At 36.1% G+C, this 26,934-nt stretch overlaps 1 protein-coding gene across 1 annotated transcript; it reads right to left on the bottom strand.

The window, feature by feature from the left end:
• Window positions 1-18,900: 18,900 nt before the first annotated feature.
• On the bottom strand, window positions 18,901-26,555 carry LOC141595110 (O-fucosyltransferase 7-like). Its single transcript, XM_074415084.1, has 7 exons — window positions 26,508-26,555; window positions 25,641-25,691; window positions 24,887-25,015; window positions 24,675-24,788; window positions 24,154-24,318; window positions 23,741-23,925; window positions 18,901-18,991 (listed from the first exon to the last, which is right to left on the bottom strand). The coding sequence occupies exons 1-7, from the start codon at window positions 26,553-26,555 to the stop codon at window positions 18,901-18,903; spliced, it is 783 nt and encodes a 260-aa protein (XP_074271185.1).
• Window positions 26,556-26,934: the final 379 nt, after the last annotated feature.

Raw genomic sequence — 26,934 nt, 5'->3', positions numbered from 1 at the left:
CTCGAATTAGCTTATGAAGGTACTTCCATTGTTAGGAAGCACCGAATTGATTTGCTTATGCAAAAATATGAGCTATTCATCATGGAGCCTAATGAGTCTCTAGATAGTATGTCCGCAAGGTTTTCAAGCATCATCAACGAACTGAAAAACCTAGGTAGGAAATTCAGTACTGAGGACATTGCTAGAAAGGTTCTTAGGAGCCTTACTAAAAAGTGGCGTGCTAAGGTCACTGCAATGGAGGAATCACGAGATCTTGAAACCCTATCCTATCAAGAACTCATAGGTGCTCTCATGGCCCATGAAATTACTCTTAACAAAGATGACGCTGAACCAAGTCGTAATAAGAGTATGGCCTTAAATAGTGAAGAGGTTGACTCTGAATTAGAGGATGAAACCGTTTTGTTTGCACGGCGTTTCAAAAATAAAATATTTCGAAATAAACAAACAAAATCATCCTACAACAACAACAACAAGTCATTCAACAAGAAGGTTAATGACTCAAAGTCGTCCTTTGCAAATAGAGGTTGCTTTAAGTGTGGAGAATCTGGTCATATGATCAAAGATTGTCCAACATGGGAGAAAATAAAGGACAAGACGAAACGTGAGAAGACAAAGAGAGAATTCAAGCAAGTTATGATGGCTTCGTGTTGGGGAGACCTTGACTCAGAAGATGACGAGGAATTTGAAGACGACGAAGTAGCGAACCTTTGTCTCAGCAGTGTCAGTCTTGACCTAATCTCCGACAGTGACGATGAAAGCACAAGTTCTCATTCAAACTATTGCCTTCTTGGAGAATCAGACGAGGATGACGATGAAGAGGTAAGTTATCTTGAGCTTAAGAAACTTGTTAGGAAATTGTCTAAAAGTGCTTTAATTGAATTCTTTGAACAATCTCTTGATAAGTGTCACGAACAGGATTTGGAATTAAAAGATCTAAAGGAACAGATTCTTGAAATTGCGGAAGAGAATCATACTCTCAAGGCTAAAGCTAAGAAGTTGAAATCTAAAGTTATAGCTGAGAAAGCTACAACATTAGATTCTACTAAGGCTGAAAAGAAGGAATTAGAGTCCAAGGTTATAGCTAATGAAGCTATAACTTCTGACCTAAAGCTTAACATCAAGCATCTTCAAGCCAAAGTTATAGCTAATGAAGCTATAACTTTAGAACTTAGAAAAGTCAAAGAACTTTTGGAAACTAAGGTCACATCTAATGAAGAAGTGATCCTAGACCAAAAGAAAGAGATAGATTCTCTTTCGAAGCAATTGAAAGAATCTAAGACCGATATGATCAACGTTAAGAAACAACACACTGATGTCGTGTTCATTCTTAATAAACGATTCCAAGACTTTCGTGATAACTTCAAAAAGGACAATGATGTAGATCACACGAAATGTCAAGAGGAAATCAAAACCCTAAAAGACCTACTTCTACACGCTAGAAAGGTCCATGACAAGTGGGAAGGTAGCACAAAAGTCCTAAACTTCCTAACCGAACAATCTGACAATAATATGAAGATGGGGTTAGGACATGAGTGCTACAGCCGTAGAGATCACTCTAAATGCAAATCAACACCTTCGGATTTTGATTTTAGAAAAAGGAAGTATGCTGATCTTCCTGAATATTTGATTTGCAATTACTGTGGTCATACGGGTCACATCCAAATCAATTGTGTCAAAAAGGCTCATGACTTACGAAAGAATGCCGAACATGCTAAAACTGTTGACACTGTTGTCGAAGATAAGGAAACCCCCACTAACGAACCTAACGAAGAAAGGAACAATAAATTTCGTTGGTTCTATGACATGGCCTTTGACTACTCTAAGAAACCTAGCACTTCACAAAGCCCTTGTAAATCTCAACCTAGTAAACCAATTAACAAGGGAAACAATCAAGAACGACCTAGAGATATTCCTCGACCCAGAGAAATACCGAGACCTAGAGAAGTTCCGAGACCTAGAGAAAACCCTAACCCTAGAACTCCTCCCAAGCCAAAAGTTAGAAAAACGGTTATTAGACGTGTTTGGGTTCGAAAGGATTTAGTATTTAAAGCAACTAATAATAAGGGACCCAACTTAGCTTGGGTACCTAAAAACTGTATCTAATCCTTTATGCAAGAAGTAGTGAAAGAAAACAACCAATGGTATCTTGATAGTGGATGTTCAAGACACATGACCGGAGACAAAAATCTATTTCTTTTACTCAAGCCCTTCAATGGAGGAAAAGTGACGTTCGGGGATAACAAAAAGGGAAAGGTTGTTGGCGTTGGCAAAATTGGAATTTCTAAGGATCACGCAATCAGTGATGTTTATCTCGTGGATGGTCTAAAGCATAACTTGCTAAGTATATCTCAACTATGCGACAAAGGTAACAAAGTAGTTTTTCATACTGATAGTTGTCGCATTATTATTGAAGGGACTAGCAATGTTATTCTTGAAGGCCACAGAAAAAGGAACGTTTATATGGTGGATTTAAATGCTGTACCTACTAACTCTTTTTCGTGCATGAAAGTTACATTAGATGATCCTTGTTTATGGCATAAGCGTTTTGGTCACATTAGCTCTCTAACCTTGAACAAACTCAAGAAGTGGGACTTGGTGGAAGGGTTACCTAAGATCAAGTTTGACCAAGAAAAGATGTGTGACACGTGTGCAAGATGTAAACAAGTAAGATCATCGTTCAAACCAAAAAGAGTAGTAAGCACAGATCAAGCCTTGGAACTAGTACACATGGATTTATGTGGACCTATGAAGGTAAGGAGTAGAGGAGGATCCAGGTACGTCTTTGTTCTTGTGGATGACTACTCAAGGTATGTATGGCCTATCTTTCTTCATTCAAAAGACGAAACTTTTGAAGAATTTGATTGTCTTATGAAACGCGTTCAAAATAAATATAAGACTAATCTAGTATCTATTCGTACGGATCATGGCACCGAATTTGATAATCAAACCTTTATAGAATATTGTAGAGTTAATGGTGTAGGGCATAACTTTTCTGCACCAAGAACTCCTCAACAAAACGGTGTCGTTGAACGTATGAATAGAACCTTAGAAGATATGGCACGTACAATGCTCTTGTGTAGTGGTTTACCTCGTAACTTTTGGGCTGAAGCCATTAGTACTTCTTGCTACATCCATAATCGTGCTATGATCCGACCTATCCTTAAGAAAACCCCCTACGAACTCCTTAGAGGTCGAAAACCTAATATCTCCCATCTTCGTTGTTTTGGGAGTAAATGTTTTGTACATAATAACGGTAAAAACCGCTTAAGTAAATTCGACCCTAGGAGTGATGAGGCGATTTTCATAGGATACTCAGATCATAGCAAGGCTTATAAGGTCTTCAATAAAAGGACTCTTTGTATTGAAGAAAGTGTACACGTTATTTTTGATGAGGATAACATGTTCGATAAGCCGTTACAGGATGAGCAAGAAGACTTGGATGAGCCCGACTTTCGTCTCTCTAGAGACGATCCCCCAGATTTGGAATTAGAGGATAATGAGATTGAGGGAATAAACGATGAACTTGATCGCTCCTCTAAAGACAAAAAGGAGAAGGACAAAGTTATAGTTGATGATACCATAACATCCACTCAAAATAAGAACTCCCAAACCAATGTTATAGATGATGTTACTGTAACAATGAATCCAAATCAAGGTGTAGAGTCCGAGGTTATAATCGACTCAAACACAACACCCGAATTGGATTCAGGGGGAACTTCCCCTAATTCCGAACCAAATGAAGTCGGGACAAGCTCAAATAACGATGGTGAACCAAGCACTTCAACGAAGTGGAAATACAAGAATTCACACCCCATGGACAATATTCTTGGGAATATTAAGAAGGGTGTTCAGACAAGACGTTCCTTGAACAACTTCTGCTCTTTCTACTCTTTCCTATCTATGATCGAACCAAAGAACATCAATAAAGCTCTTGCTGAATCGGATTGGATTGTAGCTATGCAAGAAGAGTTACAACAGTTCGAAAGAAATAAGGTTTGGCATTTAGTTCCTAGACCAAAAGATCGAACAGTCATTGGAACTCGGTGGGTCTTCAGGAACAAATTGGATGATGTTTGGGGTCATTGTCGAAAACAAAGCAAGATTGGTGGTCCAAGGATATAATCAACAAGAAGGAATAGATTATGACGAGACTTTCGCACCTGTTGCACGTCTTGAAGCTATTAGACTTCTGATAGCATTCGCCGCACACAAAGGAATGAAGCTCTTCCAGATGGACGTCAAGACGGCATTTTTGAATGGATATTTCCAAGAGGAAGTCTTCGTTGAACAACCCCCTGGTTTTAAGAATATTAAATTTGAGGATTTTGTGTTCAAATTAGATAAAGCTCTATATGGATTGAAGCAAGCACCTAGGGCTTGGTACGACAGATTATCCAAGTTTCTACTTGACAGTGGATTCAGTAGAGGATCCGTCGACAAAACCCTATTTCTAAAAACTGAGGATTCTGACCTTTTGGTTGTTCAAATATACGTCGATGATATCATCTTTGGATCGACCAACCGAAGCCTATGCAAATACTTTTCTGAATTGATGACTTCCGAGTTCGAGATGAGTATGATGGGAGAGTTAAAATTCTTCCTAGGTCTGCAAATACAACAAACAGATGAAGGCATTAAGATCCATCAACAAAAATACATTAAGGAGTTGATTCGGAAATTTGGAATGGAAAATTCATATGCTATGCCTACTCCAATGGTCGAGAATAAGAAATTAACATTGGATGAAAACGGTAAATCAGTTGATGAAACTACTTACCGTGGGATGATTGGGTCACTGTTATACTTGACCGCAAGTAGACCCGATATTATGTTTAGCGTATGCGTTTGTGCGAGATATCAATCATCTCCCAAAGAATCGCATATGACGGCCATAAAACGAATTTTACGTTATTTAATTGGAACGGCCAACTTATACCTATGGTATCCAATGGAGTGTAATTTTGATCTAATCGGTTATTCCGATGCCGACTACGCGGGATGCTCTCTAGATAGAAAAAGCACGTCGGGTGTCGTCACATTTGTCGGACCATGTATTATTACGTGGGGTTCAAGAAGCAAAATTCGGTTGCCCTCTCAATCTGCCGGCCGAATACATCGGCGCGGAGATCGGTATGTACTCAACTATTATGGCTTAAACAACAATTACGTGATTATGGTGTTGACGTAGGATGTATTCCTATTTTATGTGATAATACTAGTGCGATAATAATTTCTAAAAATCCAGCACAACATTCTCGCACCAAACATATTGAAATTAGACACCATTTTATACGAGACCATGTTGAGAAGGGGAATATAAAACTTGAATTTTGTAGTACTGAAAAACAATGGGCAGACATTTTGACAAAATCTTTAGCTAGAGAACGATTTGAGACTTTACGGTTGGAAATTGGTTTAATCAGTGATACCTAAGCTTCTATATGTGTTTGATCTTTTTATGACTGACTAGTTAAGTTAAGATTGTATGACTGTGTCCGTATATTGCGTTGCATGAATAATTTCGTTATAGAAATTTTTGTTTTCATAAGATTCTTTTTGCTATTTAGAATCTAATTAGTCTACAAACCTATTTTTATCTCAATAAACAAACACACCATATTTCTTTTATCTTTCCAAATCAAAAGAAAATCTCACAAAAAGGCTCACAATACACGGCTCATATGACTCCTATATCAACCCAATTTCCTAATTCATGTCTTATCATCATAAATTCCATCTTATCACTCTCCTATTCCTAATTAACTACACTTACCATATTACATCTACACTTGTTAACCCTAAACCTACACCTATATCTACCCTTGCTTGAAACCGTCCACCCATCCCCACTTGTCTACCTTTTTCTTCTTCAAAATATTTACCATCATTACATATCTTCTTCTTTACTCCAACAATCACCATCATCCCTTTTTCAAAACATCTCCATCATCATGAACACATCCCATGCAAAAAACACCCGATCCTCAACCCGTCACCACCAAAACCGTCCCTTTCCTCACCAAACATCACCTTTACCACCACATACTCCTCATTCCATGAATTGTTCTTCACCACAACCAAATCCAAACTCGCCCCTGTTTCACAGTCGGGAAGAATCGGTCTCCGAAGGAAAAAGACGTCGTCTTTTCAAGGGTAAAAATAAAGTGGTTGTTAATGATAGTGAAGCTGTTGTGGAGGAACCCGAGGTGATCGTTCGGAATGGTGTTACTCGTACTCTGCTCAGAGATGCTTCGAAAGCCGCGACGAAGGAGGGATTGAATCGTGTTCGGCTTACACACAATGAAAGCGTCTTGGTAAATCGAGTTTTGAGGTATTCTATTCATGGTGGTCGGTATTATCCGAAATATTGGTTGGTTAGTGTACCCGCTCTTGCTTTCTTTGTTAATTTTCTTGATTTTCAAGGGTGGAGTCACATAAGTCAGTTTTCGGGTCCTGTATACCCGGTTGAGGTGGTACAGTTCTTTGCAAGTGTGTCGATTAAAAAGGGAGTGTTGCATGCGGTTGTTAATGGTGTCGATGTTACCGTCTCTGTTTCGGATTTTTGCTCTGCTTTTTCGGTTCCTAATGAAGGAATTGAATTAAATCCGAGTCTTGAATGGTCTAATGTTGGAAGTGAAAAGGAATTGTTGGTGAAACAATATTTTGAGGAGATGACGGAGGGTGTCAATATCGTGGTTCGTCCTCTTTCGGCCAAAATTAAGTTCCTCTTAAATTTTTTGTGGAACACTGTGGTGCCGAGAAGAGGGGGCCATGATAAGGTGTCTAGTTATGAGGAGATAATGGTGTATTCTTGGTTGGAAGGTCAAAAGGTGAACTTGGGGAGTGTTGTTTTGCACCGTATTCTTCAAACGGGTCTTACGGTCACTAAGGACAAATTGAGTACTACAATCGATTTGCCTTATGGTATGTGGATATCTAGGTTGTTGGAAATTAAGCAAGTGATCGGGCCTGAAAGTTATGGTGTTAGTGCTAGAGATTGTATGTGTGACAAGTTAATCAAATTAATGGGTCTTGTTGTTGATGGACCCGAATTGCAACTTGTAAAGGATGTTGAGAAAGTTTCGGTGGATTCGGGTTTAGGAGCTATGGAGTCGAAGTTGGAGGGGTTTATGAGTGGGTTAATGCAGAAATTCGAGGAGCATTCGACTAGTCTGGCTACAGCATTGTCACGGGATGGACCATCTCGGTCCTTAGACTCGGGATTGGATGCTAGTCGGGTGTACTCGTGGATGGAGGATGTGGATAAGAGATTGGCGGGTTTTGAGGGGGAGCTGAAGGCTATACGTGGGGAAGTGTTCCCACACGGTGATCGTCTCACGTTCCTTACTAGTCAGGGTGGTGCGTTGGTGATGCACGGGAAAGCGATGGCGGGAGATCAAGCTCTTACGTTGGAAGCTACAAAGGCTCTTTCTTTGAAGGTCCTTAATTTTGAGAGGAGCATTGGGACTCTTTCACAGTTGGTTAGGAGTTCTTTCGACCGTCTGGATGCTTTGGAGCATCGTACTCGACCCGACTACGTGAACCCGTATAAGACCCGCAACATCTGATTTTCTCTCGTCCTACCCTTATTAGCCCTCACCTTAATTAGCTTTTCTTTTATTTCATCTAATGGTGTGTTAATCAAACTCTTTTCGGCCCATTTTGGCATTACACTTGTGGTTATGGCCCAAGTGTTCTATTAGACATGTTATCATTTGGCCCATTTCGGCTTTAGACATGTTTAATTCTTGGTTTGTATGCTAATTATCTTTTGGATGCTTCTAGTCTTGCATGTTACTTTAATTCTTATGACGTTTTTATCTCTTGTCTCGTCTTATATTATTCTAGTCATTTTTGATTTGTTCTTAACTTTTCGATGATGTCAAGAGGGGGAAAGAACGTCTATAGTAAGCATCTACCTAAGCTTGCTCCTTGTCAAGACCGATTGTCTCTTAAAGTCCTTAAAGTTTCGGTTTTGAAAATATTGTTTTGATCTTGCGTTAGTCTTTATTATCAAGATAACGGTATTATATTGAGGGGGAACTTTTGACTTAGTCACAATTTTAGGAGACTTGCCATCATCAAAAAGGGGGAATTTGTTGGACCATATAGTTTATATGTTTATGTTTTGATGATGTCAAGGTATTTTATACTGTATATACTTGTTGTGCGTAATAGTTTGTTAAGTGTTTTAGCATTAACCTTTTGCGAACAACAAAGAGGATTGTGACGGTTACATGAGAAGTTCAAGCCCTCTATCAAGATCAAACAATTCAAAGATTCATTCAAGTATTATGTGAAGACGAAGTTCGTCTAGAAGATTAATCAAGCTTGGATGATGATGTAGCCTATATTCGAAGATCTCCTTGAAGATTAGAATAGTATAGGTGATTATCTCGTAATGGTAATTAGAGAATGAGTTTCCTACTTAGTAAAGTTATAGCTTTGCAGCTATAACATTACTAGTAAAAGAGTTCAATGTTATAGCTCTTCTACTATAACATTGAAATGCTGAGTTTTCATACACGACTTTTCAATGATTCGAAAATTGTTTTTACAAATTCTTAAAGTTTATTTTATATGTTTTAAGGAAAGTATTTATTTTATTAAGCCCGGTTTAGTGAGGTCTGGTTTTATGGTTGGCGTTAATTGATAGTTTTTGGGTCAACTTATGAGTTGGACTCTACTATCAATTAGGGTTTCCATCTAGCCTCTTCTAAACCTAAATTCTAATTATATACTAAGATTAGGGTTTGCATGGTTCACGAGCCTATGAGCCGTGTTATGCCGTGTTACCTAAGAGATATTAGGTAAAGATTTTATTCTATAATATAATCTTTACCTATCTTGTATATCTTACTTATATATTTGTTTATGATAAAAGATATTCTCGTTTTAGGAAATCTTATCATAATCTTAGAATTTATAGTAAAGATAATATTTGAAAGATTATATTCTATCTTTTAGAATATTCTTTATTATCTTTTATGGCTTTTAGGTAAGAGATAATAAGAAGATATAATTTGCAATTATATCTTATTTCGGCTATTAGGGTTTTTATAGAAACCGTGTGGCCTTCCTCTTCTTTGCCTATAAATACTTTGTTATTTGCAACATCTAAAATAGAGACCTTAAGCATAAAATTATTTTCATATTTTAAAGTGCAAACCGTGTGTATTTAGCGAAAACCGATTTGCAAATTTTGAAAGGTCGTGTAGTACAAAACTCGCATACTTGTTCTTCATTTATCGTTATAAGATAATAGTGCTTAGTTGATTTCTGAACTTGTTCATTAACGTGAACCTTTATTAGAATCATTAGTGCTTTCTTATTAGCGTAAGTTAGTCACTCGAGTATTTAACGGTACTCATTGAGTTACAGCTAGAGTTAGTTGTACGAGTTGGGTTAGTAAATTTGTAATCCGTAGAAAGGTACTAAATTTATTAATCGAGAATAGTGGACGTAGGTTTCGACTTGTGAAACTGAACCACTTCAAAAATCCGTGTGTCTCTTCTTGTTTCGTTCTTTCATTTACTTTGCTTACAATCGTTAGTTCATTAGTTAAAGTTTAATCAATAAACTTTAAATAATCAATTACATACGCACAATCGAAAAAAGCTTTCAAAAAGTTTTAAATCCTCAATTCACCCCCCCCCCCCCCCCCTTGAGTATTTTGGATCAATAGACTCTTCACCCATCAAGGACATGTCAAAGGGAGATAAGATCATCGCAAAAGTAGTAGAACCGAACAAGATAGTCAGGAAAAGGCTAATCTTGGAGTTGTGGGACCAATTCGTAAATCATTATGAAAAGCCAAGATTTATTACCTACAAAATAGGCATTAAAACTACAAAGACACCGTGAGAAGATCTCAAGGAACAAGTGTTCCTCGAGACAAAATAAAACAAGATAAAATTCAACAACTAATTAGCAAACAAAACCATGCTCCCCGACAAGGACGCCAAAATTTGATAGGCTATCGCACACCTATGCAAAAATAAATACCCTAGACATAAATGAATGTAGTACGTAGGGGTCGAATCCACAGAGAGACAGTAGTTGTTATTTAGTTGTTATGGAGTGAATTTATCAAGGTTGATTATAGTATGATTGGTTGGTTTGGATGATGGAAGAAAATAATAATGATAAAGAAATAGTCTAGGGAGGTCGGGTCACACATATTAATTATGTAAATTCTTAAATTAAACATGGGAGTTGATGAATCGTTAATTGTTTAGGCTTAGAGACACCCACCTCACGATATTAGTGTCAACCATAGACCGGGTCCTAGAGAAACTCTCGTTTATGACTAGGTCGTCCTACTACACATGCTTAGTCTAATCCGATTCCATGCCTCTCGACTTCTAGAACGAATTAACAAACTTAATCAATGAATAAGGCCTTTAAAAAAATATTAAACGCGATGATACAAACATGTGATAGAAACAATGAAACGATATTATAACATCCTAGTTTATCATGTTACAAATACTTTTTATGCATGTCTCCCTTCATTCCCTAAACAAGGTTGACTACTCTAGCATATTGCAAATGTATACTAAACTAATGACAATTGAAATGGTAAACATAATGAAAATAGAAATAGAATTACCTTGAAATGGAAATAGAAATGGAATTGAAGAACAATGCAAATATAAATAACTTGAATATAACTTGAAATGGAAATTGTAATATAAATTGAAATGCTTAAAGGAAATTGTTAATAGTAAATCTAGTCTAAACTAAGAATAACTAAACTAAGAACATGAAAGTAGTGTAGAAAATACTAAGAAAAATGGTGTGTAAAAGTGTGTAAGAGATCCAGGATCAACACCCTTTATATAGGGCCACAATATGAAACGTAAACAATTAATAGGGAGCTAACCCCAATAGGGGCCACCCCACCCCGATCAGGGTCGTGGTGTTCTTGATTTTTGTGTTAATTCCATCTTAACTCTTGTTTAATGCTTGTGCGAAATCCGATGTTAGCATCTTCAAGCATCCGTTCAAGGCATCCTAGGGGCTTCTAATATCCAATGTAAGCTTTTGTAAACTTTATTTTGGGCTTAACTTTGATTTCCTTACTTGTGCATCAACTCAAGATAGTATGACTTCATGCTCGGGATTTATATTTCTTCCTAAAATGCCCCTATACTTCCCGGAAGTTCATTGCATGATCAAGACTTGCTCTCATTAGCCTCGTGAACTCTTGTACTTGCTACTTTGACGGGAAAAGGCTACTAAAATCTTAATTTCCTACAAAACACAATGAAAACCAAGCAAACACAACTAGAACATGGGATTAGCACACAAACACTAACATTAGTGCAAATGACATGTAAAATAGAGCTAATATAGGGGGTTAAAATGTATATAAAATGGACTTATCACTTTTCCTAGTTTCTTTGTCCTTAAGGTTTCTCATGATGGATTAAAAAATTAATTTTCCTTCTCAACTTTTGTGATTTAGTTGTGTTTAATAATCATGATGTTTATGACGACGTTCTTGCTTAGTGGATTTTGGAAATAGGAGTGCCGTTCATCTCTCATATTAACTTGTTAAAGGATAAGGGTAATACTCTTTTTAAGGAAGCTAATTTCTCTTTAGTTGTCCTTCATTACAATTTAGCCCTCAAGTTTTTGTGTTTTCTTGGCCTTCCATCCTTATCCGACCAGCCCTTGGCTTCCACTCTTATAGTTTCTCTTATTCTAAACTTAACTTTTTTTTTGAAATAAGGCTTTCTAATTACTCTAAGGCTCGTCTTCTCTGCAATTTTGTCTTACCTTTTGAACTTTATAATGTTAAAGCATTGTATCGTAGAGGCTTAGCCTTCAAGCAATTAAACTCCCTAACCAAGGCTCTACATGATTTTGAGTCTGCTTCGAAACTTGACCCAAGCAATAAATATATCACTCATGAGCTCATTCCGGTGGTAGACGATTTAGCACTAAATTTTAATGGAAAGCGTGTTGCTTATCCATTCGATCCTCTAGCCTTGAACAAAAATGGTAAGAAACCGATTCGGAGTTTTGGCTTAGTCATCAACTGTGTACCTCCTTATGAAGCATAGAAAGTTTCTAGTTTTGCAGCACCGTCTTCGACCACTGGTATGCCTTGTGATCAAGACGGAATTGGTACTAGCTCGGAGGTGATGGACTTCGTTAATGAACCGTATTTGCAAGTTGAAGTTGATTATAGTTCTGACCCTACTCCTTTCATTACCACTTCCTCAGAACTACCCAATTCATCTTCTCCAACAAAAATCACACGCATAAGAAATTACATCTTTCGTCACTGGACTATAATAGTTTGATGCTCGGGAAGAATATTGATTTTTTTTTCAACCCGGATCTGGGGCTTTCTTGAGGGTCTGCCCCTTACTCCTAAAACTTCTAATCAGTCCGGAACTCTCCATGATAATATGTCATGGGAAGGAGCAGTTCCAACTATTGTTCCTTTGCTAGAGGTTCGACAGTCAAAGGAAGCAGTGGTTCCTATCTCTCTGCCAGAGGAGAAATGTCATCTGAACACTGATACTAGGTTTCTTAAGAGTGTGGAGTTGGTTTATGAGGAGATTATCCTCCAAATAGATAAGAAGAAACGCATCTCTTTGGACTCTTCTTATGTCAGTAAGGTCTCCTCGACCCAATTTAGATTTGCAGCCGTTAAGGCAAATTCAAGTGAGCAATTTTTCCTAAAAGAGAGTCGTTTTCTTGGTCGCGGGAAAGTGGCTCGGGCTAATATTAATTTGAAGAAAAGCGTTTCGACTTCTAGCGCCCATTTAACTTCTCTTTGCAGGTACACTAAGACTATGGTTGCAGGTAGGAAGGCTCAGAGAAGTAAGGCCCATCCAATCGAGTTTGACGACTATCATCCACCTTTCAAGAAATGTCGTCTTGCCATTTATCTATGGTCTACTTCAAATTTTAGCTCGCTTAGTTGGATCCAAAGTAGTATAAGGGGTTTCTCGAGCCCATCCATTAAAAACTGGGTAACATGTATTTGAATGTTTTGTAGACTTGTTTTATTTTATATCAACTTATCTTTGTAAAAAAAAAAAAAATTAAATAAATAAATTAAAACACACCTACCTTGGAATCTATAACTAAAAGTCAAAATATTTGTAGAATGTAACCTTGTCCTTGGACTTGATGATTGGGGTTGTACTTATAAAACAAGTTTGCTTTAATTAACCATCAATATTCAATAATGAAAAAAAAAAAAAAAAATTACATTCCATGAGCTTTGGTGATGTCGTTTGTAACATGCTTTCCACATGTATTAGACTATTTATAGCAAGTCAAGTAGTTCGCTTTAGTTAACATAAAAAGAGGACTCATTAATTTGCTTCTTCCACTAACTAGGTTTGAAGTTGTCAAGATTATGACATCTCTCTACCTTGCCAACTATCATGTGTAATTTACCTTAATTATTCAAAAGAATGAGATAAGTTGATTCTACCCTAAAGGATTAATCTAACTTTATTACCTTATTAGGAAGAAAAAAAAATCTATCATGTGTCCATGCCCATGTACTTTTAAAAAAAATCCACTATTATCCTGTAAGATCGCTATATAGTTGGTAATATAATGTATTTGGTATTACTATCGGAAAACGATGTGTCTAACCAGGCCCGTCTAAATCTAGGCGCTCTATGTGCAATGGCACTGGGCCTCAAAATTTTTGGGGCCCAAATCTTGGTTGTCCATAAATAATTGAAAAAAAAAACAATGGAATTAGGCAACTCAAAAGCACGGTGTGTCTTATACTCTATTCCAATACTTCAAGTATTCAATCAATTCAATCTCCTTCCTAAAATACTGAGTAAATTAATTTTCTTCCTAAAATGATTAAATTTGCTCTCTAGTTTTCCCATAAATTCATCCAATGTTCCTAATTTTAAAATCTTTAAATATGATTTATCCCATATCAATTTCCCACCATTCCAAATTTACAATTAGAGAGATTGTAATCAAAATTTTGCTATATTGTTTCGATTGTCAAAAAAAATCCAGATTTACACTAAGTTTCAAAGAGATAGAAATATAGGTAATATTTCTTCTTAGTTTAATGAATTGTTTTGTTATGGGGATAGTCGATTTCTGGTGAATCTTATCTTTATTTTTCTTTTATATGATTGTCTTAATTTTTATTTGCTTTATGAATTTGCAGCTATTTTCGGGAGATTAGAGGATTTTATTTTGTCGGTTTTTGTTTCACACCGCCGCAACGATAGTTTTGCAATTTGGCTTCAATAGGGCAGTTTCAGTATTTTGTAAATCTTGGGGGCCTCGTATTTTTTTGCTCCGGACCTCCACTTTTCTTGAGACGGCCCTGTGTCTAACACAAGTTTTGACTGGTAATCGGGCTGTCTATCTATCTATATTAATAAAGGAAACTTTTTTCGAGCGATTACAGAGAGTCCAGCTTTTATAAACTACCTATTTTTCAAAAAAAAAAACGTTAATTTGTCAAGCGGATAAGAATTGTATTCTAACCCAGCCATGTTTCTAATACAAATCCTTATTGAAATCAAAAGCAGTACATCCGTATCAATTCAATGAGATTACCCTAGGGAAATGAGATGGCGACACCGGGTGTTACTCAAACTGAGCGACACCCGGGGTATTATTGTAATTTATTTATGTATTTTGCTTTCCGTTCTTTAAAAGTCAAATTTCAAAGTAAATAATACTAAAAGGTAATATAGGAATCTAACATTAATTAATTAATTAATTTAACAATTGTGATAATAATAAATATTTTTAATACCCTGCCACTCTTCATACAATCAACCACCTATGCTACGTCCCCTGCCGCCGCCCCAACGACAGCTATCCAGCCCTCAATCACCGGCAAACCAGCCGTACCTCACCCCACTGTCGGCCCAGTCATCTCCCTCCTACTTGTGCGTTTAGTTCTTTGAAATCCTTCTTCATTTTCCGTAGATCTATGATTTAATTACATTTAGGAACTGAATAATCTAGGCGGGATGATCGTCAAACGGTGGCGTTGAGATTGGGGAAGCCGACTGCGGATCTCGGTGACAGCTAGGGTGATTGGTTGGTTGGTGTCAAGTTTCCGCTAATTGGGTTGGTCTGTCGGCAGCGAATGTCGAGGTTGGTGGTGGTCGTGGAGAGTAGCGGTGATGTGGGGTCAGTGCGTGTGGTGGTCGTGAGATGACTGGGCTGGTGGTGTGGTATTGGTGGTAGTGAATGTGTCATGTGCAGTTGTTAGGGGTGTCGGTATGGTGTTTGTCGGTGGTGGTGTGGTGAAAGTGTGGTTATAAGTGGTGGTGGGCGGTGGTAGATGGTAACTAATTGCGTTGCACTCAATATGTGATTCAAAACCATTGCACACTTAATAATATCTCAATCATTATTAATATAAATAGTTTGTGAATTACGGTTTTATCCCTATAATATTGGCGTAAAAACGAAAATTACTTTTTAATTTTTAGTTTTTTTCTATTTTTTAATTAGGGTGTTACCGAAGCTCGGTAACACCCGGTGTCGCCCTAGCACCTCCCATTACCCTATGTCTTATGAGTTGTGTTTTCTACTATTAAATATTCTAAAAGATAAGATTAAAAAATTAATTACTATTATTTTCATCATGGAATTTGTATTGGAATTAAACTACTCTAATTTGTATATAAGAGAAATTTCATGCGTTTGATTTCATATACTTCATCCATCATCTTTGATAGATTAACAACTTTTGATATTAGTTTTATTTGCTTATTATGATTATGAGTGTGATGCATATACACACGACTATATGCAAGTTTACATTTATAAATGATTGTAAGCTTAGTTATGTAATTTGTTATCCTATTTTTTTTATTTGAAGTTCTAATTAATGATTTTTATAATATTTTTAGGCGCAAGAGAACGCAAGGTTGCTAGCTTTACTAAATCAATGGTAATTACAGGGTCATAAATTTATAAAAGTAATTCTAAGTGCTTCCTCATAGTGTGTTTATATCACAATAATTTATTTGGAGTATTTTTTTACAGGTTTTAATGATCGGAGTATTTATATCACAATAATTTAATTCTATTTTTTTTTTGTTTTTACAGGTTTTAATGATCGGAGCGAAAAATAGTTTGTATAATCATCGGATCGAAAAATGGTTTGTATATGGAGTATTGTTCAAAGAAATCATGTATCCGTCGATGCATGGGGGTAAGTAGCTGCATGGGGGCAAGTAGCTAGGGTAAATTATTAGTTTACTGATTCATGAGATAAATTGAAACCTACAATACTATGAAGGTGGTTGTGAGATGTTATAATTACCTTTTCATTACAAGTAAGAATAATCGTTGATGAAAATATCAAAATTAAATCGAGAATTTGGCATTACATAAGGTAGTTGGCGGCCTTGGCGCCAATACGATTAGGGGAAGTAAGCTTATGCAGGATTTAGTCGCGTAAAAATTATGTAGTACCATTTTAAGACTCTATTAATAAAAGATATTAATATACAATAAAACTATATAAGTAATATAAATATTATAAATATTATAAACATATAAATAAATAGTATAAATTGATAACTTATACCTACTATAACACACGTTTTCAAATCTTATACCTAAGGTAATTTTCTTTCAAAACTTATACCAAAAAAATTCATTTCTTTCATACTCAATACCAAATCACACGAACTGACCATTTTACCCTTACTAATATCTATTAACACCCTTTTACCCACCACATTAACCTATCACCACCACATTAGCCAATCAATCCCACATACACCTCATCACCATCATCACCACTTGCCTCCTCCCCCCACCGACATTACCACTGGTATGAAAGCTACCACCGCAACCTCCCACGGACGTTGCTGCCCCCACATGAACTCTCGGTGGCGTCCCGTATATCTCGAATCCCCAAACCCGAAGCATCACTTCATGTCTACTTAAGAAAACTCTTCTTGGCATTCATAAACATCATATCTAATGTTTAGAATGGGGGGGAGGTGATTTTGATGGCGAGGAACTGTTTTTGTAGGATGGGTGGTGGTGTTAAGAGTTTTGGGTTGCTTGATTTTTGATTGGTGGAAGATGAGGCGTGTGATGGAGGTAAGGTGTAGTTGGGTTCCGTGAGTTTGTGGGGTAGGAGGGTGTAGTGGGTTGCGGAGATTATGGGTTGCGGAGATTGTGGGTTTTCCGACAGGAAGGCATTTATGGTGGAGCCTGACGCCGGCGGTGATGCTGGCAAGAGGACAAGAGGGATTGTGGTGATGGGTGGTGGGTGTGTGGTTAATTAGAGAGGTTAAGGATTGATATTGTGGGATAATGGTAGTGTTGGGGTAATTAATAAGGGTAAAACCTTCCTTTTAAGTCTTTTTTTTTAGATTTGGTATTAAGTTTGAAAGAAATGAATTTTTTAGGTATAAGTTTTAAAAGAAAATTATGTTAGGTATAAGATTTGAAAAAGTGGATTACACTAGATATAAGTTATCAATTTATCCAAATAAATATTATAATATTGTAAGAATACATGAGTTTTAATGGGATGAAAACTCAAAGAAACTAAACGGTATACCTTAAATACCTTCCTCTATATATGTACCTTCGTACCATCAAAAATTTGAGGTTACATTTTGATTTTTGACCATTCTTATCATGGTTCTACGTTTCTTATTTTTTTGTTATCACATGTTATTTACTATTAACATTACACGTATGTAGATACATAATTCTTTCTAGGATTATTGTTTGGTTTTTATCTCACAAGCTACGAAATTAATTGTAATTTTTTTCTTTTTACAGGTTTGTTGAAATTCGTGGTGGGAAATAAATTTAGATAAGCTCTAACTATTTCAATATAAATTCTGCTTCTGAGATGTGCACGATTATCCAACTATGAAAACTCTCAAAATATATAATATTTCAACGGAAACCACCATAAAATAGGGTTAAATTTTTATATCTTTTACTTTTCTTTTACCTAATGCAGGGAGAAGCAAATCAAGGTTCTTATTTGAGATTGGCAGGCGATTATACTTGGTCACTTTATATTTGAACTTTAACAAATAATGATGATTATACGAGATTATATTTTAACAAGGTTTGGTGCTCGGCTATGTCCGGGCTACCTTTATTTACCATTTAAATTTTATTTTCTATAAAATTTGTTTCGCTAAATTGGATTAACACATACATTTATAATTTATATTTTGAAATTATGATGAGATGTAAAATTAATCAACAAATTATGTGACACATTCACCACACCCGCTGTCAATATTATTACTTTCACTAAATCCCCTGCTAATACTATTATCTTCACTACTTCTTCGTTTAAAGTTTTTACGGTTAACCCGTTAGTTTTGTTAAACTCATATATTTAAATAAATTAATATTTTCTTAAAATCGATTTGTTAGTTAATTCTTCATACTCTCTCCGTTGTTTCTACTGTTACTTTCATTACATGTTTTGTGACGACTATAGTACTATTACTTTCACTTCTCCCGCCGTCATAATTTTTTCTTTCACTGCTCCCGCATTTTTTATTGTTAATTTCACTATTCTCATTACTGCTAATATGACTTTCACTACTCCGGTTGCTATTATTGTTGTTTTTACTACTCACATGGGTGATTACTATCATATCATAGTAGTTGATTATCTAGTTGTATTAGAATATTATTTAAGCTTATTTTATAGGAATAATCCAAACTATTAACCACCTTCTCAAAGTAATCCGAACTTTAAATTAACTCCCAATAAACGATACTAATGACCTCCTTATCTCATATTATACTAGATGACTCACTACCGATATATCAAGTAACTTCTTCACTTTCCTTTTAACATACCTTCTTCAACCCCAGAACCTACTCTCCCTCATTTTACCCACCACCCTAACTTCCTCTCCCTCATCTTTAAACACTACTAGCATCACCATCACCCGTCGCAGCTGACGGCCACCTGAATGACTGAACTATCGAAGATGATAATCCCTTCACCAGTTTTCTTTGCCAGCGAAAAAAAAGTCATCAAAGACCAATTATTACTGGCTCCAAATTTCCCGATGACGTCGTTGGTGAAGATTAATTTTTGAAATTTACATCGTTTTTGGTAAATCTTACATTTAGATCAAATTGGGGGAAAAAAGAAGTTATTCAATTTATGTGCTTACTGCTTAGAGATATGTTGCTATAAAGAAATGGCGGGAGAAGGGTTATGAAATCAAAAATCCATTCCCCAATTCGTTTTTTTTGTTGACACAGGTACTAACATCTCCAAAGTGCCATGTGTCAGGAATCTCCAAAGGGCTAAGTGCTATCTAATAATGTACGGAGTACTAATTAGGAATTTCTTAAGCTCAATTTCGTCGTATCGATACCTTCGTTTGGGCTATGATTATAATGACTATGACAAGGTCTTTTTCTGTGATGACGATTACCTTAAAAAAAAGGTGAGGAGGTTATGGTGGTGCTTGGTGTATGTATGGCGGTGGTGATGTGCGGTGAAGCATGATGTGGAAATGGGTGAGGAAGTATGTGAGCAGGCAGCCAAGAAGGGTATTTTGATTAATAGGTCATCTTAACTTAAGGCAAATAGGTTAAAATTAAGCTAGAGTGTTTTGAGAAGAGAGCATCCGAAATTCGGTTTAGTGTGAGTTAAAATAAAGTTCGGATTATTGTGAGAATGTGACCAATAATTCGGATTATTCCTGTAAAATAACCCTATTATTTAAGAGCAATCATTATTATTTACTAATTAAATTACAAATCTAATGAATTATGGAATATTATATTTTTTAAAATTGTAGATTGGTTTTTACTTTTTAATAGTTTTCAAAATATAAAATACTTATATTATATTACATCATATTATATCCGTGTATGTTAAATAATTAACACCTTTATACTAATTAGTAGCATAAGTGGGGCATGTTATTTTAAGGAAAATCACCATATTATAGTGTTCTCTAAATTTATACTTCAACCAAAACTATATAATATTTACATTAAAGTCCCTTGGTCGGATCCATCACACAGGGCCATGATTAAAAATTATATAGTATAATTAATTTGTATAGATTTATTTAATTACATTGAAGTCCCTTGGTTTCTGGAATTAATATATAGTATTGATTGATTACATGGACATTATACTATTTTAGCAATATGAGTAATATGGGCTAATACTGGAAGTTTACCCGTAAACGGGGTCGGAGTATACATTGATATATTTTCCAATAGAAAAACCAAATATTTGAGTTTTAATAGGACTCGAAAAAAAAAAAAAAAAAAAAAAAAAAAAAAAAAAAAACAAGATAAGATTTTTAAGGTCAACTGGGAAAGAGAAATTGGTTATGATGGAAACACAACCGCGTTTTGCGGTATATAAGCGGTCTCTTATAGCCTCACCTACTTCCTCTTATAAATTTTTATATCTTTTACTTTTCTTCTACCTAATGCAGGGAGAGGCAAAGGTTCTTATTTGAGATTGACAGACGATTATACTTGGTCACGTCGTTGTGCTTCTTTCATTGCATTAACCAAATCAAATGAATAAGGAGTGTAATGCAAGAACGTTAATGTTCGCTCAATACAAAATGTAAGATATATGGCGCACACAACACAATACTTATGTTAGGGTATTTGTCATGTTTTGTGTGGTGGGGGTGAAAGAAAGACTACTACATCTTATCGACTTCAATCTTAGTGTCTTCCTTAATTTTACGTTAAACGACTCATACTCTTACTTCAGACCGTAAAGTTTAAGGAAGTGTGTTGTCTATTATAAATATCCAACTTATTTACGTGGTTAACTGAATAGATTCATAAAGAATTACGCAGTTTGTTTTAATGTAGCAACGGGTGAATTATATACTAGCACATATACCATGTTCCATAGAATCCTTACACCATTTAATTTTGCGAAAGAGATCTGAATTAGACCCAAACTCTTTTCGTTTAAAACATGATTTTAGTAGGAAAAATTAAGGAGATGTTACTTTAATTTTAATTTTGAAATGTTATTTTCTATGATCGGTCTTAGAGAAATTAAATTAGATATTATTTTTAGGCCATGCATCTCACGGATATTAAATCTAGTTGTTATAATATTCGGATGTTTATTAACTTAGTTGGTAAAGTCATGACATGTGATAGTGATACTCATAATCTGAATATGAACACCAGTAGCATTAAAATCGTTCTTGTGACTCTCTTTATACGAAAATAAACTATTGTTACTCCTTATGTCCCGGTCAATCAGTGTCCTTTGGTTTTGGTACAAAGACCAAGGAAATGGGAGGGAACCAATGACTTAATGAAAAGTGGAACAAATTGGATGTGAATGATCACATTACTCATCAAGTTCATTCTTAAAATAGAAAGGACAATAATTGACCGAGACACCCCAAAATGAAAAATGACAACAAATAAACGGAATAGAGCAAGTATAATATTATTATCTTTAAATTTCTTGTATCACAAAACCTTTGAGGGGTGCTATTTTTTTTCAGTTATAATTAGGATAATTCAACCACATTCATCACGATTCACAATTTTGTTTTCACAGACAAGGGTTGACATGACGATTTCACGGACTGTATTCATCAACTAAACTATTAAGAGATTAACGCTTATTTATTGTACACTAGTTGGTTTCACGGCGCGCGATGCACGCCGTCCCCCAAGTTATTCTATTTGTCTACGTTTCAAATCCGTAGTAGCGTATTTTGATTTGGTTTGGTTTTTATACATTTTGAGTGGTGTTCACAATGAAATCTTGTCGTTATCATTTTTTAATTGTTCGAATCGATTGCAAACAAAATCACATTCGTAAATATTTCGTATCTAACTTTGTTGGAAACATGAATATACATGAGTATGTTAGTGTATCCTTATTTGGGTCAAAGTTAGGGATGGTGGTTGGCCAAGGAAGCATGGTGAGAAGGTGGGATGGTGGTTGGAAACAAAATCACATTCGCAAAAGCGCGCGATCCCCCAAGATATTTTGATCGTTGATATTTTATGAGTATGTTAGCGTATCTTTATTTGGGTCAGTTGTTTGTACATGTTGAGTGCCTATCACCAACAAAACTCTCGTTATATTGCTTAGATGGTTTAATCTATTGCAAACAAATTAAAACCATTCGCAAAAAAATCGTATTTAACTTTGTTGAGAGCATGAATATCCGAATATAACTATGAATATTGCATAGATGGTCAACTATTAAAGAACACAATTAAATGGAATACATAAGACATTAAGTATTAAGTTGTAGCTTGCGAAGTAACATAAAAATTCCTCCCATTCTTCGTCGTCCTGCTCCACCATATCTTCCCATTTCTCCTCCCCATCTTCCTCATTCCCCTTTCTCTTATAATTTAATCCTTCCATTTCCCTCCCTCAACCTCTTTTTCTTTCTCATTACTCTCTTTCTCGAATTCCATCCCTTTCCCTATTCCCCTTCCCTTATACCTTCCATTTTCCCTCCTCTTGCATTTGCTCTCATATTATTACTATTCTCCTATTTTTTCTCGCACTACTCTTTCATATATTCCCTTTTCTCTTCCCCTCCCTTTCTCTTTTTCTTTCCTCTTATAGTTCACATTCTTCCATTTTCCTCTTCATACCTATTATTCTTACCCTTTATTTTCTTTGTCGACCTTTATCCATTTCCCCTTCTCCCCATTTGTATTCTTCTCCATTCTCTTGTCCTCCTACTATTTCCCCTTCCTCTTATCATTTTCAGCCTTCCATTTTTCTCCCTCAACCTCTTTTTCTCTCTCATTAATCTCTTTCTCGACTTCCATCCCTTTCCCTATCCCATTCCCTTATACCTTCCATTTTCCCTCATCTTGTATTTGTTCTCATACTATTACTCCTCCTATTTCTTTTATATTTTTCTTTCCTCTTATAGTTCACATTCTTCCATTTTCCTCTCCATATCTCTTATTCTTATCCATTATTTTCTTTATCGACCTTCATCCCTTCCCCTTCTCCCCATTTATATTCTTCTCCATCCTCTTCTCCTCCTACTATTTTCCCTTCCTCTTATCATTTTCATCCTTCCATTTCCCTCCCTCAACTTCTTTTTCTTTCTCATTACTCTCTTCCTCGACTTCTATCCCTTTCCCTATCCCCCTTCCCTTATACCTTCCATTTTCCCTCATCTTGCATTTGCTCTCATACTATTACTCCTCCTATTTTTTCTCGTACTACTCCTTCATATATTCCCTTTTCTCCTCCCCTCCATACTAATCGCTCTTTCACCCTTAGCCCTCCTTAATCCTCCTCTTCCTTCTCCTTTTCCCCTACCTTTCTTACCCACTACTTCGTCATCCTCTTTATCTCCCTCTTTTCTCTTCAACGCAGTCGCATCCTAAACCACCTTTTCTTCTTCAACCTCGTAGTGCTCCTTCCCTTTCCCATTTCTCCTTCCATATGTCCTCATTCTTATACCTACTATGTTCCTTTATCCTTCTCTTATATATCCTCCATTTTCCCTTCTCCTCCTTCTCCTCCTCCTCCTACTTCTCTCGTATTACTCCTCTCCTTTTTACTCCTTCACGCACATCTTCCCTTTCTCCTCCCCCTTCATGCCTCAGTCCCCTATTTCATATAATACCTACCGTCTGATGTTTCTCGTAGCTTTCTTTCCTATCTACCTACCGTCAGTTAGTCAGTACCACCAAATGACAGACCAAATTAAATTAACACACTAAAAAGAAGAAATGAGTATAATGGAGAGGTGTTAACCTGTCAGGGCTAATTGTTTTCCTATGCCCTAAATATCGACGATGGCCTTCAACAGCCCTTGCCATGTTCCCCAAGTGTGTCAGGATGAATACATCATTTTCAACAGAGACAATGTAATCAAGTGCGGCCATTTGAGAAGCATGGTTGGCAAAAGGCGTGAGTTCTTCATCAGAGGCTAATTTCTCCTGAAAGATTCACTTCTCATCAGTAAGTTTTATGTTGACTTTAAGTAGCAATTACTTAGTAACCAAAAAATTAAAGAACATGAAAACTCCTAACTAATTGTAATATTATATAATATCATAAACTACATGGTCCTTTCCGCAGTCGCCTCAAGAGTTCAACAGAAATCCTATAGTGACAGAATAGTAGAATGGAAGAGAGATTGGAAAAAAATCTATATTACTATATACCTTGCTCATCAAAATGGGATAACGGGACTGCAAATACGCAATGGGAGATTCACCTCCATAAATCTCTCCGACAGTAATGTATATGGGGGTGTTAGATGGATATCTCAGTGAAGATAGAAACATGCCGACCTCCTTTGGAGTTAAAGGGCAGTACCTTTTGGTTCTCTGTTCAGTGGCATTAATATCTTTAACTTTCCAATATGTTGTATTTTGCCTTGAGTTCAAAAAGATCATAGACATTCATCAGTAACTTGTTTAGCTACAGCCATAACTCAATAATCAGTCGACATAATTGTTACAACCAAAGTCTTTGGATTTAAGTTATTTCAGGTAGGAGATTCCATTGGTGGCTTTTGACGATCAATTACATTTCTGTACATAAACTAACAAATGGCCTTCTTACCCTAATGGTTAAGGAGTTAATGTTTCAAACTTGAAGTCAAGGGTTCAAACAAAGTTGCCTAATTCATTATAAATACGCCACGTCGATTTTCTTGATCAGAGCCAAAATTTTGCTTTACCTTATCAATGTCAGCTTCCTCAGGCGATAACCCATGCGTGCATCCACTAAATGTAAGCATGTCTTGCTCATATCGTAAGTGCAAAGCAATATATCGGCCATAGCTCCTCATACGCTCCACCAATAGTCAGAGACGGAAAGAAAAGAGCTTTAATGGAGAAATCCAGTGGACAAAGTTCAGAAATCACATAGTAAATGAGTCTTCTTTTGTACCTCTCCCATAGCTTCAATCTTAGGAGGAAAACAGAGAGCTTCATAGCAGCCACGGTAGCGTAACTTCTGGATGTCGGACGGTAGATGATTGTTTTCTAAACGAGAATCAGATTTTGCAGCTCGAATAACCTATCAGAAAAGTTGACAAGATCATTATTTGTTTGGTGTAAATGGAGCCACAATGACAATCTTCATGACTTAGGTTCGAACCCACGTCAAGAGTACAACCCCACCATGAAATCACTAAATAAGCTACCAGCCCGCTCATTAATGCGAAGGCATATTTATATATGTCCAAATATTAAATTCCAGAGTTGAATAGCACTGTTTTATATATTAACCTAATACTTAGCCCACATGCTTGCTATCTCATTCCGACAACAATTACAAGAGACTACCCTAAGCATATCTCCTGATTTTTATAGGAAATCATAATGCTACCATTCTGAGGCAGAGGCCAAAAACACGACGACGGGTTTTACTCCGTTTCTATAGCTTATCTTTACTCCATCAAATTGAATGATTTAACTACGGATGTCAAAGAATAGCCCAAATAAAAACTAATAAGGAAATACCAAAACTGACTAAAATGACCCTCCATTAAAAATGTCTGAGGCATTACTCTTGCTCACTTTTAGTTAAGGGAATTCACTATTCATTGTTGAATAGTAGCTACTCTTGCTCACTTTTAGTTAAGGGAGACATTTATTTTCATTATAAAGAAATATCTGATACCATAATGATATGTTTCAACCTTTCTAACTTCCAAGTTCAACCTAACCATAACAACATTCGCAGAAGAAGCCTAATGTACAGAAAGATAACATTCACAAGTACCATAATATACACTTGATCTCATACTCAGTTGGGAAGCACCGGCTCAGAATATCCAATTCATTTGCTATCTATACAACTCATTTAAAACCAACAAACTTTAAAACTGATGTGATACACCTGCTATCGCAATGATAAAACCACTAATAATCACAAATAATTCATCTTTGTCGTCATTTTTCTCTCTATAAAACACTTCCTTGACGCATAAAAAACGATAAACGTCATAAAAATGCAACACGTAATACCAATGTTCTCACTCTACATGAGACCATGACCAAACAGTTGCATTGTTCAGAAAAATTATAATTACCCTCACGGGTTCTTGTCAGTATCAAAATAACATTCATATGGAGGGCCAACTATGCAAACATTTAAACCAGACAACCAATTGTCTAAATATACACCATCCCGAACGGAAAATCAAGTAATCACATAAATTTACCACCTAAATTTAGCTATCTTTAGTGGATATATACTCGTTTGGACAGCGTGATATTAAATCTTAGAAGCAAGGCAACACTATGATCAAAGTCGTTAGGAGAAGCAAACTGATGGCAGGAGCCTAATTCAAGACATACATTTCACCAAAAGGCCCAAAAAGAATAAAAATCGACAAACATTTCACCAAAAGATCCAAAGACATACTTTTGACCTTACTGAATAAGAGAGTATATTTCTAGCTGACTACATCACATAAAAAGAGGCCTTAAGACGGTCTCTACTAATCTTTTACACGGTGACAACAGAATTAAACCAATAAAGATACACAGTACAGTTTAATTACCTGCTCAATGTCCCTTTCGGCGAGGTTGCCTCTCTTAAAATCACCCATTTAACCTGATAAATCCAACCTTTTCCTTGTCACTGCCTCGAGTAGTCAGCCATTTGAACAGCTCCCCTAAAAATAAACAACAATGTGAATAGATTAAATTAGTAAAACATGGACTAAAAAGCCAAAAGAAGGCTACTGATGCATAAGGCCGGAAAGGTGATCTTCCCAACAATATAAAATCATATCATCAAAACAATAAAAATCAAGCTTGACCAAAGCTTTAACTTACTCAGCAACAATAGCAAGACTGTTGCTCAAGGCAGGTTGACTTTCAAAGGCTCTAATGACAGCTTATTGATCACTTTGACGATACAAATCCCTACGATAAGCATTTTCACTCATTCCGTCCGCATAACGTACTCGCCAACTGTTCCGATAG

This window comes from Silene latifolia, chromosome 8 (assembly GCF_048544455.1).
Source record: "Silene latifolia isolate original U9 population chromosome 8, ASM4854445v1, whole genome shotgun sequence".
Lineage (NCBI taxonomy): Eukaryota > Viridiplantae > Streptophyta > Magnoliopsida > Caryophyllales > Caryophyllaceae > Silene > Silene latifolia.
Note: the sequence above shows the minus strand (reverse complement) of the source record. Positions and strands in the feature narration are given on the sequence as shown.

Coding starts and splice junctions, on each gene's coding strand:
- LOC141595110 (XM_074415084.1), bottom strand. CDS start 26,555: ATGGGTGATTTTAAGAGAGGCAACCTCGCCGAAAGGGACATTGAGCAG. Junction 25,692..26,507: donor CCGAAAGGGACATTGAGCAG/GTAATTAAACTG, acceptor TCTGTACATTAG/GCTTCTTCTGCGAATGTTGT. Junction 24,319..24,674: donor AGGAAGCTGACATTGATAAG/GTAAAGCAAAAT, acceptor GCCACTGAACAG/AGAACCAAAAGGTACTGCCC.